Raw genomic sequence first — 13,955 nt, 5'->3', positions numbered from 1 at the left:
TTCGTGTTCATACACGTCTTGAGAAAGGGCAAGTATCACTCCAATGTCATTGTACGTCTGGATTTGCTAGGAGGACCGTCCAGCTACCAACCCTTACGAAGCTTCCTCCGTGTCTTCGACTAGCTTTCTTCGTAGCTACTGTACTCGACTAAACGGCGATGGAGCTGACCTCACTGTTACGAGGTGGACAGGAGATGGGATCGCGAGGCTACCGTGACTGATTGAGGTCTCGAGCTGCCTCTGAGACAGCTGGCTTCAAGATACCCTTGCACACAGAGACTTTGTGGACAAGCTCAGATATAGGTCTTTCGTTTGAGTGTACAGAAAATCGTTAGCTACGCAGCAAACAAAAGCATACAGACGATGGAAGATTCTCACCATAGAATATCATATCCACTGAAGGCTACTGGTCTAACCGCCAGTCACAGGGCCTGGTGGGTGAGCTCCGCTGTGGGGCCCGCCTAAGAGAGAGCAAGTTTTTCAAGGCGAATGGATATTTCAGACGAGGCCCTTGACTTGGAGTGGGCTGTCGAGTCGATCATGACTGAGAGGAAAACGACATTCAAATAGTTTTCCAAGCACACGCGCGCTAAGTACTTCTTCATCCAGGACTGTCTTGCTGTGTCTAGGCAAAAGAATGAGAAGAGTCGGAGAGAAGAAAAGTATTTTATTGTTTCAAGGGAGTCTATGTACGAGTATATCAAAAATCAGCTTCTGTATTTCTGTTTGATGGTTAGAGGTTGTCTCGGAAGAGGAAATAGAAAGAGAGGCATCGCTCTTCCCGTGTATTCTTCCCCTGAGGTCAAAGATATCCAATATATGACCGTCTGGTCTAAGCACAATCAAGAGAGATTCTTCTTCACAGTCTTTCATTGAATCTGAAGTATCACCCCGTCGCAGAGTAGCAAGGAACTTATCTGGGAGAAACAAAAAAGAAAACAGCGAAATACAGAGGAGATGGCAGAAGGCATAACGGGTTTCAATCTGGTGCATACATGCAATACAAAACAAAGTAATATTTCACTCCGGCAAGAAGAAACGATTCACGGCGACCCCCGAAGTGAGCAGAGGGATCCCGACATCGCTTCTTACATCAGAAACAGAACGTGTGTAGTAGAGAGAGATGAAAAGATCGAAGGAAGTCATGTATACATACTCATAGATAGAGCAAGAGAGACACATATATATAGATCTACACTAGGTCGACGCAGCGGTGAAGCCATGACAGAAGAAAGCTAAAGAAGAGTCTTGCTATCAAGAATACCCCTACCCCCGGGAAATGATTCTCCGGACTAGCTTCTACTCCTACCCGTATCTCCACCAGTAAGTACACAGTTTTTACGATAGTTACGTGTGCCACCATAGACTTTGTGTTTGCTGAAATACCTTAGCTTCGCGTCAGGAACCCTTTGTGTTTCTATCCAGAGCAGTGAGGGAGTCAGCTGAAGTATCTCCTACTTCCTCACACAGATACACGCTTGTTTGAGTATACTGGTATACACGTATACCTGTATATATATCTATCTATCTATATATGAGTACATTATACATCTGCAGAGAGAATCACATGCTGCATGCAGGGAGTACAATACGGAGACATTGTCTACATGATATAGAGCAGATTATGAAACCTGTTTAGAAGGGACTTCCTCTTCTATTCTGCTGCTCACCTCTTGTGATTTTAGGACTCCAAAGAAGCCTCACGTCACTAGAACTCTTCATTTCACCATCACCTCTTTCTGTTAGTCTCCTTCCGTCTTGACATTCTCCTTGACTTCTGTCAGGTTTGAAATCTTTCCAAAGGAAAGCCGAGACGGTCCCAATGCGACTAAGATCGTGTCCGGACTGGGTTAAGGGTCTTCGATCAATGGACACTTGAGACGGCGACGAGCTACCTAATGCTTTCGCCTTGGTTATGTCTCCATGGGCATGTGAGGGCACGCAGGACCTAGAGGTAAGCTTCTCGGCTTCTTCCCAGCATACAGGAAATGATAGAGGAGGCAGCACTGCATTTGAGTAAGAGGATGGTCGCTTGAGGCTTTCTAGGCTTGTTGCTAACACTTCAGCGTAATCCCGGGAGAACACAAGAAAGCAGTAAGCGCAAGGAGGACTGTGGAGAAAAGGTAAATCGACGGTTGAGAATCGAAAGACTGTGAAAAAAAGGAAACAAGCACGAAGAAGACAGAAATCAAAGTTCTTTGGACACCTGAAGTGCCAAGGTCAAAGGAAAAAGAGAAGAAAAGATAAGCGGCGGGGAAGGGGTGAGAGAGATATTAAAACACAACACTTTTCTGATCGGAAACATGAAACACTCCTGCCCGCTTCCAGCACCTGTAAAGAGCTGAGTACGAACCAAGGAAGAGGAAGAACGAGTATGCGTTTCTCCGGGCTTCAGTGTTCAATATGTGAATACAGGCTCTGCTGTGTTTCTCTTTCGTTTCTACCCCTTGTGAAGAGTAGGAGCGCACCTTTGGGTTCTCTGGTTGAGTGGATCCAGTCATCTAAGAGCCGCGAGGGAGCAGGAGAATCGCTGCGATTACTCTTCATGGTCAGCGAGCCTGCCTCTTTGATGCCGTATAACCATGCATGAGGAACCCGGCATCCTACCCAACTTGTAGGGAGATACCTCAGTGGAGATCGAGAGACCTGAGTAAGAAACGTAAGTAGTCGAGAAAAAAGAGCTTGAAATCTCGCGTCCTTTGATCCAAACCTAGTTCACACAAGGAGGGTGCTGGGTGCGTAAGCAGGTAATCTCGTCATGGCCCTCTGTGTAGGGTATCAGGTAGCCACATATTCACCTGGCCACGGAGAAAAGACTGTCGAGAGAAGGCCGTTGTTGCTATGCTAGAACCGTATCATATAGAATAATGTTTCATGAACGGAGAGAGGAAATGATATTTATCGCTCTCCTTGGTTCTTATGTTGCCGCAAGGGCGTGTCTCATGTGTTACAACTCTTTTCCGGAGAAAAGGTGTCGAGTCAGCTAAAGTCATTCGATCCGTATATACGAGAGCGAACGCTTCTTTGCAATACACTCTTCTGAGTTGCCAGTCTGTACACATCTCAGTTTCCTCGTAGACAGGTAGACAGCTACAACAGAAATTCCAGAGAGCTGACGCCTGCAGAGGATGACACACTCCAGTGACTCTATACACTGTACATCAAGCGGTGAAGATAATATATTGAGGAGTATTCAGCATATAAAAGAAGACGTAGCAGTCGCAAAGAGTAGACCCACTTAGTATGTCCCTGACCTTGACTTTCGGTCCCGACGCCCTTGTGTCTCTCCAGTTCTGCTCTTTCATCTCCTCGTGTCCATTCCTTTTCGGGTGTCTATACAGCTCAGACGATGTGTAGGCATAGGCAAGATCTGCTCCAGGATAATGTAAACTTAAGTTTTGATTCTCGTTCCTTAGAATGTTCTTGACGTTCTCCACACGTTTACTCCAGATCCCCGGTAGCCAGTCTCGGCATACGACCATCTGCAGCACCAGCATTCACAAAAAACCCTACAAATCACTCAAGAAATCGCCTTATATGCGAATTTCTCGCCTCCAAAGACCTATGACAAGATCCGGGATCAGTAGGTTTGAGGGCCGTCAACGCAACTATTTATGAGCACTTTCTTTTCGGAACGAGCTAGTCCGATCTGTCCCTCTCAGCTTCGTCAGCACCTCTATAGGTGCACAGATGCATCCTTTCCACGGAAGAGGTCGAAACCTGTTAGCTCTCTCTTGTGGTGTTATCTTTGTATCTTTGGTGAACCATCGACGGATCTGTCAGGTATGTTATGTGTGCGGAAACAGGGATGCCAACCATAGCGCAACCCCCTTGCTAGTGCGTCTTGTAAGACATTGGGCAGTAACCTTCCTATACTATGAGTACACAGACAGCCAACGACCAATCCAGCTGTCTATCTATCTACTTCCATATCCAAAACGAGTAGACTCAAGGCACGAACATGAAATTAAAATCTTTTGTAGTAACGGTGGCACCATCTAATCTTTACGGATAGTGCTGTCCGGCAGACATACGTGTGCATATGAGTTCCTATACAGGCATTAGATACCAAGAGAAGGTAAGAGTTTTAGGGGCTCTGTTGCAGCACCCCAGTGACCATCTGTTCAGATGAACACATGGGCTTCTCTCTCTCTCTCTATATATGATCGTATCGACTCACAATCCTATCTATATATACAGACATATATATTACCGTGGTTACGAGAACAAACGTCTAAGTTGGCTATGCCGAGCTGCGATCCGACTCCCTCCAACTCATCTTAAACTGAGAAGCCAAGTAAGTACGAACCATACAGGGATCAATGGCATATATGTATATAGATAAAGGCTTATATATGATCCTACGTACCTGCTTCCTCCCAGCAGCCAAGGCAAATTGTAAGGCGCGTTTTGACATGACCGTTGGAGCTCTTCCAAATAGTTGTTTGACTGAAGCCATCAGATCCACGCTTGCGTTATCTGTATCGACTCTGCTTCCCTCCACAGTTGGATCGCCTACACTCAGAGAGGGTGAGATATTCGTAGTCTTGAACACCTCTGTCGGTGATTTCTGACTTGAAGCTGATGATGAAAGTAGACTCTTTTCCTTCGATGAGGGGAAAGAAGTTTCAAGATTGTTTCTTAGTTGACTTTTCCGGGGAAGCCGTGCCGGAGAATCTTCCGATGAAGGAGGGTCATCGATCGATGGGAATAACGTAGAGGCAAGAGATGTAGAAAATTCAGCAGCTGAATGCAATGCCGATGAAAGAAATTCGCCTTTATGCCAATCAAGGCCCAGTGCAGCGGGGGCGTAGAGGCCCCGATGAAAGTTATCGATGGCTACGCTGCAGGTATACTGGGATAACATAGACAATGACAAAAACAGGCCTGAAGACAGGAGCTGTAGTATTAAGTGTCTGAAGATACACATATATACATGCGCATACGCATATACAAATACATACATGGATACATCCATCCGGACATGTATGTTAAAACTCTTGGAGTGGGATACGCGACTAGAGTGCACGGTGTTGTACGTGTAGAAAGAAGGCGAGTCGACATGATAGTAGACCTGACGCATAGCTGCATCGATGCTGCCTAACTTAGTCCAAGTAAGGGATTTGTGAGTAAGTCATTCACCGACAAGAGAGAGACCCAGCCCGGTATCATAGATACTACGGAACAAAAGTGAGACAAAACAGTTTGCATACTCCAGGTGTACATAAAGTCGCCGCAACCAAGTTGTGATGGCCCTGTCTTGCTCTTTCCGTTTCTCTTTCTATCACCGCGTCCGAAGAAGGCACCTTCCAGTCCATCAGGAAAGTCGTAGAGCCAATGAATGCACCTACGTATCCTTGCGAATCTGCGTAAGATGTGCAGGCATCGTAGTAGGCAACGCCTCTCGAACTATGAGCTTTCACCTCGCATATCCATAGAGAAATGCATGCAGCATTGCCTGCAAAGGACGAGCTCATCATCTAGGACTCCCACAGAGGAATACGCCCGACACTGCATATCCATACACGTTAATAAGATATTTGCGTGGAATATAACCACGGATGTACCACTCTATACCGTACAACGACCCTATCTGCGCGTACCCCAGATATTCTCATCAAGAGATCTTTAAGGTACACCGGCTATGGGCGAAAAGGAAAAGTAGAAAACAAGTAAGACTTCCAAAGATTCCAGAATGGATACCTTTGCTACAAGCCTCCTTTCTTGGTCATAGCTATGAAGTAGTCTCCACGCGAGCGTTGCTCCAGCATCATCTCCCTGAACATGTCTCTTGTCATCCAGACGTGATCTTTCATCGTCTTTTTCTTTCTGTTCCACTTCTTCGTTCTTTCCTCTTTGCTCTTGTATCTCCGCGTTCTGCGTCTCAAGTTCCTTCTTCCCCTCCTTCCTTGTCCTTGTAGATAACAACGCGCTTTTCTTATCCGTTTGTTCTTGCGCTCTCGCTGGACTTTGATGAAGGGAAGGAAAGAATGCCAAGGCTTTTCGATGGTAGAGCTGACCTAATCTCCATGCTAAACCCAGTACATCTCCCATTCCTAGATTCATGCCTAGACCTCCAGCTGGAGGTAACTGATGAGCGGCATCACCTGCAATTAGAATACGAGGTACCCGCGGTGAGAATAGCTTATACATGCTATCCTCACTAGAGTCAACATCCCCGTTTGTTGGTGCGGCTACTCCTCCTCCTCCTGCTGCTACTGAGGACAACGGCTCTTTGTCTCTATGGATGAAGTTACGTCTTTCTTGTCGTATCTCTCCTCCTTCTGGTGATGATAATGAAGAATCGACATGTCGAACTTCTCCTGTTGTGTTTTGTTCTTCTTTTTGCGTTTCATATGTCTCTATTTTTGACCTTTGTATGCTGTCATCGCCGGGGTTCTGTTCATCCGATTCCTGAGGAAGAGATGGTTTCTTGTAGGAAGGCAAGTTTGAAGTTGATGGATAGGGACTGTTAGGAAAAGAGAGGAAGTGTCCATGAAAGCAATGAGAGACTTTGGCTGACATTTTCCATCCTTTAGCTTCGAGTACTTGAAGGTCATGTAGTCTTTGTCCTGCTAGTTGATGTATAAGATCTTCACATATGGAGAGAGGAAAGTCATCTTGTGCTGTCTGATGAGGATGGAAGAAAGGAATATGAGCGACAAATTCACCTCTTGCTAGACTATGAAGAACAACGACTCCAATCACATCTGCATTCATGACGTAGTAAAGCATCGAGGGTGGTGGAGATGACCAAGAAGAAGAAATAGTCGTCGGACTCGTAGAGAGACAGGAAGAGAATGAAGGAGAAGACGACGTAGATGAAGAGGAAAGGACAGAAGCAGAAGGTGTAGAAGAAGAGGGAAGAGAAGCAGGAGCAGAAGAAGATGATTGAGAGGAAGACACGGAGGAAGAAGGAGGTGTAGACGGTGTGGGGTCCGCATGGTTTGGAGCCTGTGAACTGGATGAAGACTTCGGATCAAAGGAAGACGCTTTGAGAAATTGATTTTCAAGGAGTTCGTTGCCTCTAATGAGAGCGGCGAGATGATGAGAAACGAATGTGATATTGACAAACCGCTGCAAACAGTCGACACCTTCTCGACGATGATCTGGAAGGTGTGCAGACACCTCAGAATTGGCTCCATCGCAGGCAACGACAAACGCACTATCAACGACTATTGTCTCTTCTTCTCTTTTTGACTCTGTTCTTCTCACGAGGATTGACCGGACGAAAGAATCAGGGCGAGGATCTGCGGGAAAGAAAACAAAAGGCGAGAAGTTGACGAACAGAGAGGAAAGAAGTAAACGAATTGAAAGAGACAGACAAAGACCTGTTTCTTTGTGTCAAGCACAGGACACACACCTGAAGTAGCTAGCGTTTGACGATGAAGGAACGTTGATCGTCCTATGATGGTAGATACCTTCATATGAATCTCACTATGAACGTATCACCACCGTAGACAGAAAGAAATAAAGAGAGGAAAGAGAAAGAGAGATCTCTCCGTAGCACTCCATACTGGTCGTGAACTTCAGATTGGTTTGATCATAGAAATCGTACATCTCACCTACGTGGTAATCCGCCCCGACGGGATAGAGATCTACACCATAGAAGGATACAAGGTCCTAGCTGCAGTGTAGAGACATATGTAGCAGACAAACAGGTGAAAATCTGTAGACGCAAGGTGTACGCACACCTTATATCTTCGTATGCAGGGAAACCTGCGTACGGGGGGATATAGGGTTTGTCTTGCGGCACAGACTTTTAGTATACGTAAATGTAGATGTATGTACGCAGTCAAGCAAAAAGTATGAAAGAGAGTAGCATTATTGGGTGTTGACAACGGTAACTTCATACCGAAGTACAAGTGAATCTATATGTAGGCGGCGCTTGTGTAGTGATACAGAAACATATAGTTCGACAATGAAATAGAAGACAGACAGAGCACTGTCCTTTTGTTCATCCTGCTTTCCTTGTAATCGTGCGTGTACTACCCCTATCACCTATAATCAGCAGGCCCTCGTGTGTGTCCTTGTCTTTACCTGTGCCCCCCTGGAAGATGATGGTTCCTTCTCCTCTCTCATCTGCTTCTTTTGCCTTTTGCACCAGGTACCCCGTTTTCCACTTGGTTTGGAAAAGAGCTTGTGAGAGAGGCAACGCCGCGGGAACTTGTTCATCACTGTCTCTCTCATGAATGAAGTTCGCTGTCTTTTCTAGAAGTTCAAGTGTAATAGGATGCATAAGAGACAAAGAAGGTTCTGGAGGGCGGGATACTTCTATCCCCCTTGGGTCTCTTCTGCCTTCATTCGTCCTTTCTTTTCCCTTCTCTGAAGAGGTAGCATGCCTTTCTCTATCGTGGGATACGCCAGCAAAGAGACGCGCGTATAGGAGAGGAAGAAGAATATGCTGAGGTAAGTTTGCGACTCTACAGGGACTGTGGCATTCATAATAACGCAGGCGTCCATCCTTCTTCGGAAACACGTAAGCATCTGGAAAAGAGAAGGAGAATGGGATTCAAACAGAAGAACGAAGAACATTGTGTCGAGGGTTGTACAAACAAGCTAGGACAGAAGAAACTAGAAAGACGTTGAAAGGGATCTTTGTAGAGCCTCTACACCATATAGAAAATCCATATATAGAACCACCTCCATATCACTTTCGGAGAGAAAACTCATGTACTCCCACGAGGCGTCTTATAAACGCACACATCTTTCTTTGGTCATAAGAAGAAAGAAATCAAAGCTCTTCTCCATTCCCAAGTGTATCATGGAGGGCGAGGATCGTCAGATCAGAGCTTTTCGCGAGAGTCTGTAAGACGACTCAGATGAACTTAGGAGGCGTCATTTCCACTAATTAACGGCAAGTTGAGAGGGATCTCCTTCATGCACGCTGTTCACTCAGTGGTAAGAAGAGGGGAAGAAAACCACCGTGCCTTATACAAAGTCTTTGCTTGGCATGACACGCAGGAAAAAGTTCTTTTCTCTCGCGTGACATGTCCAGCGGTTTTTTCTCTCTTCTACCACCGAGTCGGGGAGATGCGCTGAAGATATCCAAAGAATTTCTGGAGAAAGACAACATGTCGAGCATACTGCGGTTTCGACAGACCCAAAAGAAGAGATCTTGCTCCGAGAAAGAGGAGAACTAAGATCGTCATCGGTCTCTTTGTGAGAACTTTCTTATGAGGAAATCAGGAGAATTCCTATGAGCCTTAGTGGATGACAAAGACATCACAGGGATGACATAGATGAGTCACTTGGTCTGTACATACACTGCAGGTAAGTCGTCGGATGTTACCATTCTTCCGGAGCCTGGGTACGACATCGATAGGGTAAGTGCCATTTGAAGAGTGAGATAGTAAAACAGGAGGGGTTCCCATTGATGGGAGAGAACTGACTATAGGCTTACCCTTGAAATGATCTCTGACAGCAATAGTTGGAGAGGGATCGGAACGAGAGCGAACAAGATGCGTACAGTACGAGAAAGATCTCCAGTCATTCAACGAGGCGACTTCATTTTCCATGACGTCGTCTAAGTGGCCCAGCATTCTCCAGACTGTATGTACACAGCAGTAGTTGCATCAACGTCACCCACGATATGCATGTTGGGCTTCCGAAAAACTTATTTTACTCCTTTCTTTGTGATGACAAGGGAGTGTCGCCTTAAAGCTATCACCTCCTTCACTTCTAGAACCCAACAAGCAAGCAACATCTCTCCAGCTGCATCATAAAGAAAGCTCAAACACATCGGCTATCTCAAGCCTCGCTCTACTGTCTTGGGCCCCCCTGAACTGTAAAGCACGCTCCGCAAAGAGATGAGAGGACAGGGGCACGGGAAAAGAACCGAGACAAAACAGACCGGAAAGATTTGAAACAAACAGTATAAAAGAAAACACTCACAGTCTACTTGGGAAAAAGAAGATGAAGAAAAAACCCAAAGAAAAGGAACAGAAAGATTTTTACACCACAGAGATTCCAGGGGCTCTCGGGTCCGCTCAGCAACTAGGAACGGTTCTTATAGAGAGACCTATCCATCAACAGAAAAGAAGAGAGTAAATTGAGAAATGGATGTTCTGTTGTTCCACTCAAGATAGAAGAAACCATATCAAGGAGAAAAGAAGACTCAAAGGATTAAGAAACTGTCCTGTGTAGTCTGATAGGACTGTACCGAGGACAAGCACAACTCAGTAGTAGGGTGAAGACTTCATCGTCCGGTTTGTTGGTTAGCAGGTCCGGGCTGGCAACCAGAGAAAAAGAAACTGGGCTTTCTTCCCGGGTCGTCTTCCTACCTTCCATGGATCTACTACTACAGTAGTGAGCCTTTGGTTGACACTTGGCTTCTTCATCTCGTTCTACAAGTAGGCACGGCAGACGCATACGCCGCAATAGCAGGGCGAGAGAAAGACCTATGGGACCTGCTCCCACAATCAGAACTGGGACATACAGAGGCTTTTCCACGGTTGGACTGGGAGGAAGAAAGGCGTCAGGATCTCTGCTGCTCGCCCCTGCCTTCGTTGCGAGGACGGTTCCTTTCCCCTGATGGAGAAAAGAGAACTGTCTCCGTCCTTGAAAAAGAACAAAGTTTCGAGACCGGTACCGGTTATTTGTATCGGGTACAGGTGACAAGTTTGTAGAAGCTGTAGCCGTGCTCGTCCAGATGCTGTCGTGTGTGGGCGCACGAGACAGTGCAGAGTGGCGGAATTCATTTCGAACATCAGGGGCGACGTACGTAGAACCGGGGTAAGTCCGAGGTGTACACTGAACTGCCAGCGTTGCAATTGGAAGTTCCACCTCTGGACGGGCGGGTCCGCCATGCCGTCGAAGGCAGTGCCTCGCACGCCCATGCTGACGGCAGAGAGCTCCCCTTGCTGAAATGGAGGCTCGGCACGCCCCCATGATTTCTAAAGAGGCCAGAAGGGGTCGCCCAGATTAGAAATTCCGCGAAAGCGACATCTGCTCGGCTTGGTCGGGGAATGATGAGTCAGTCACGAACAGTACTGGCCACATAAAAATTGGACAGAAGTCGTCGGGTACGCAGCCAGCGAGAACACCACTATGATGTAGTTCTCCGTTCAGTGGAGAGACATTTATGGTCACAGCGAAGAAGTCAAATGAAATGAAGTGCAGCGCGTGACTATAACATACGAAAACAAGAGAAACCGACGGTAATTCTCAACTAGGGAAAAAGTGTGGCGGCGACACGGAGCTGCGTCCGTAGGCTGGCCAGCGTTTCAAAACGAGGTCCCCGTCAAAGCTTCAAAATGTTCGTCCAGCAGATTGAGGGGTATGCTGCATGAGTCGGAGAAGAAATAGCAAATCAGCGATGAACTGTATTATAGCGTCAACAGCTGAAAAAAAGCCAAGAAGGCAGAGACTTCAGCTGGGAAGGGCCCCAGCACGGGCAGCGAGAGTCCCGTGTCAAGGTATCCTTGTACAGCAAAAAAGACAAAAGCATACGAGCATACGTTTTCATTGGCAGCGTACACCCAGTGTGGTTCGAGCTGAGGCAAGAAGAAGAGGGACGTGCTCCGCAGCTGTCTCGTCGCGACTCTCACGCCGGTGGGCCTCCGCACACTTTTCCGAGTTTGAGTGTATCTGCCAGCTCTCTTCAACTCACTAAAGCAGCCGACGGCCGTGTTTCGGCATTGTCTGCGACCAGTACAGTTCTGCCGTAAAATCAGAATAGAGCCTCACTGAAGACACCCCTACGCTCTCGACAGATTGCTGCGTCTGGTTTTGAATGACCCCCGTGTGTAGATCCGGCCCGACTCGGATGCCCCTGTCTCCGCGTTTCGTGAAGACACGCTCCTCGAGGAAGGCAGACCAGCACACTCCCGCTTTGGCTCTCTGTGGAAGCATCAGCTGAACTCTCGGCTGCGCAGTGCCAAGCATTCTTTCGAACCCACATTGTAGACAGATACCCGCGGAAGTGGCGGGGTCAGCCGGTACAGGGGGGACCCGTGCCCTGGTCCGGAATGCGGCTGTATCGTCGTCCCCTTCATTCTGGTCAGAGTCCACCTTCTGTGCCTAAAGCCCTGAAGTGACTGCCTGGATCTGGTCAGTCTCAGACGGAGTGACCTATCGACGCTGTTTTGAGGGCTGATAGTGCTGCTGGCGCAAGCTGACTTTTCCCGGAATTCCAGCGTCCCACCTTTTCTCGGGGGTCCTCCCGGCCCCTCCACTAGCTGCGTTTTGTAGAAGCGCCTTCCGTTCTACGCGATTTTCCTCTCTATTTTCACCACGGTTCTTGAGGGGGAAACTAGCGCTGTAGCCTGCCTGCCTTTCCTTGCCGTGTTTTTCTCGTCCTAACCGTTAGAGGTCTTGTTGGTCCTGCAAGACGCGTGGCAGCTTGACAGCGGGCCGTTGCGGTTAGGCACACTTGGTCTTCTCCGCCTAAGACTGGATTTCTTTTTCTTAAAATGTCGGCTTCTGTGGACGCACAAGTAGTGCCTTTAGGAGGCAGACGCGTTCCAGAAGGCATGGATGACCATGCAGACTGGCAGAATCTTCCTCTTGCCCCCCAGCCGGCCCAGCCTCAAGACTTCGGGGCTGTGTACAGTGCCGTCATGAAATTCCGGAGCGAACTGGGCGAGATAAAGAAGCTCCTGACTGCGGTTGCGCCTGCGGTCAAAGGTCTCATTTACGCTACGGACGCCGGTGAGCTGCGCATGGGGCTCTTCTTTCACGTTCTCTGGCGAGTGGCTGGCAATTTCCTGCGGCCTGCGGCACTCAACTTGTCCACCGTAACCACCATCATCTTTCCAGACTGCGAGAGCTTTTCGTGTAGTTAAAGGCTTCCTTCGTCTTGTGCCGCGCGTCCTGGACTACTGTAGCTAGCACGATGGGCCATATCGGCATGGGATTGTTTTCGACCGGGAGTATACGCCTCGCTTGTGGATCTAACGAGGCGGTGTCTAACGCTGGCATAGCTGGAACCCCAGTGAACCTCTGGACGGCGACCCCACGGGCAGCCACGCCCATCCGTGCCGTCGCTTTCCCGCCCTAGAAAGCCAGTGGTCCACCTCCAGCGTTGGGGGCTCACGTCAACCGTCCCTTGCTTCGACAGTGGACTGGTTGAGTAACTGGTTTTCGTTGAAAGCGCACAATGTAGTATTGCGGGACGAACCGAACAGCCGAGCTGATTTGCAGTCCAGACACAGAAGTTTGCTGAAGCGCTCCTGGGATTTCCGTCAGCACGAACGTCGTCGTCTGACGCTTTAGGGGAGGTGGTTCCACGTCTGGTCCTTTGCGTGTGTTTTGCCTCAGGGAACAACGAAGAGGCGAGCGCCTACAGAGTACAAATGGAAGAACAGCTGCAGAGTGTAAACGCACGGTCAGAAACCGTTTGCTCAGCATTGCCGGCAGAATCCGTTGCAGCAGCCGACGAGAGTCACGCAGAAGGCTGGCTGTCAGAAGAGACAAAGGAAAAAGTTGCAAACGCGACCGTCCGAGCTGCTCAGCTACTTGAGGAGGTAGTCAAAGAAAGTACCGAATTGTGCACGAAGTGTTTAGAGGGGCCCTCCGCCAGCGCGAAAGACCGCTTCGGTGACTTCAGTCTAAAACTGAACAGTCACACAAGAAAACTCTTCTCTGAGCAGGGGAAGTTGATGGACGTGATGAAAGCAATTCGGAAAGAAAAGGAACAGGAGCGCAGTCGGACCGAAGCGGGGCAAGAAGATCACGCCCCTAACTGAGGGTTCTGTCTATGTTTCTTTACCTTGGACTGCTCGGCGCAACTTGTTACTCTTCTTAAAGACACCATTTCCGGTGATGTTCTTCTCCATACACTACACTACTGTTCTCTTGACCAGGAATCTCTCGCTTCGTCCGGTTGCCGTTTCTGAGAGGGTTTTTTTGTATCTCATGAACTCCGACCTTCGGGTGCTGTCGCATTTCAGAAGTCCATCCCGCAGCCCAGTTGGGGCGGGTTCATATTTAGAATGGCCAACAGTTGAGGCGGG

At 48.1% G+C, this 13,955-nt stretch overlaps 2 protein-coding genes across 2 annotated transcripts; one reads left to right on the top strand and one right to left on the bottom strand.

The window, feature by feature from the left end:
• Positions 1-292: 292 nt before the first annotated feature.
• CSUI_004958 (fad binding domain-containing protein) lies at positions 293-12,073 on the bottom strand. The gene is made up of 9 exons (XM_068065139.1): positions 10,284-12,073; positions 9,404-9,550; positions 8,041-8,487; positions 5,704-7,250; positions 4,370-4,855; positions 3,255-3,482; positions 2,469-2,646; positions 1,671-2,150; positions 293-917 (listed from the first exon to the last, which is right to left on the bottom strand). The coding sequence occupies exons 1-9, from the start codon at positions 10,888-10,890 to the stop codon at positions 676-678; spliced, it is 4,362 nt and encodes a 1,453-aa protein (XP_067922888.1). The 5' UTR covers positions 10,891-12,073; the 3' UTR covers positions 293-675.
• CSUI_004957 (uncharacterized protein) lies at positions 11,881-13,920 on the top strand. The gene is made up of 2 exons (XM_068065138.1): positions 11,881-12,651; positions 13,261-13,920. The coding sequence occupies exons 1-2, from the start codon at positions 12,414-12,416 to the stop codon at positions 13,686-13,688; spliced, it is 666 nt and encodes a 221-aa protein (XP_067922887.1). The 5' UTR covers positions 11,881-12,413; the 3' UTR covers positions 13,689-13,920.
• The last annotated feature ends 35 nt before the right edge of the window (positions 13,921-13,955 follow it).

Source organism: Cystoisospora suis (assembly GCF_002600585.1).
Source record: "Cystoisospora suis strain Wien I chromosome Unknown contig_2377, whole genome shotgun sequence".
NCBI classification, from domain to species: domain Eukaryota; phylum Apicomplexa; class Conoidasida; order Eucoccidiorida; family Sarcocystidae; genus Cystoisospora; species Cystoisospora suis.
This window is presented reverse-complemented; position numbering and strand designations above follow the sequence as displayed.

Bases quoted from the DNA above. Each gene is read 5' to 3' on its own strand.
- CSUI_004958 (XM_068065139.1), bottom strand. From the start codon at position 10,890: ATGGGGGCGTGCCGAGCCTCCATTTCAGCAAGGGGAGCTCTCTGCCGT. The intron at 9,551-10,283 runs GTAGGAAGACGA...GTGTACATACAG, and splicing joins TAGTAGTAGATCCATGGAAG to TCTGGAGAATGCTGGGCCAC. The intron at 4,856-5,703 runs GTATCCATTCTG...ATGTTATCCCAG, and splicing joins AAAGGAGGCTTGTAGCAAAG to TATACCTGCAGCGTAGCCAT.
- CSUI_004957 (XM_068065138.1), top strand. From the start codon at position 12,414: ATGTCGGCTTCTGTGGACGCACAAGTAGTGCCTTTAGGAGGCAGACGC. The intron at 12,652-13,260 runs GTGAGCTGCGCA...GTTTTGCCTCAG, and splicing joins CATTTACGCTACGGACGCCG to GGAACAACGAAGAGGCGAGC.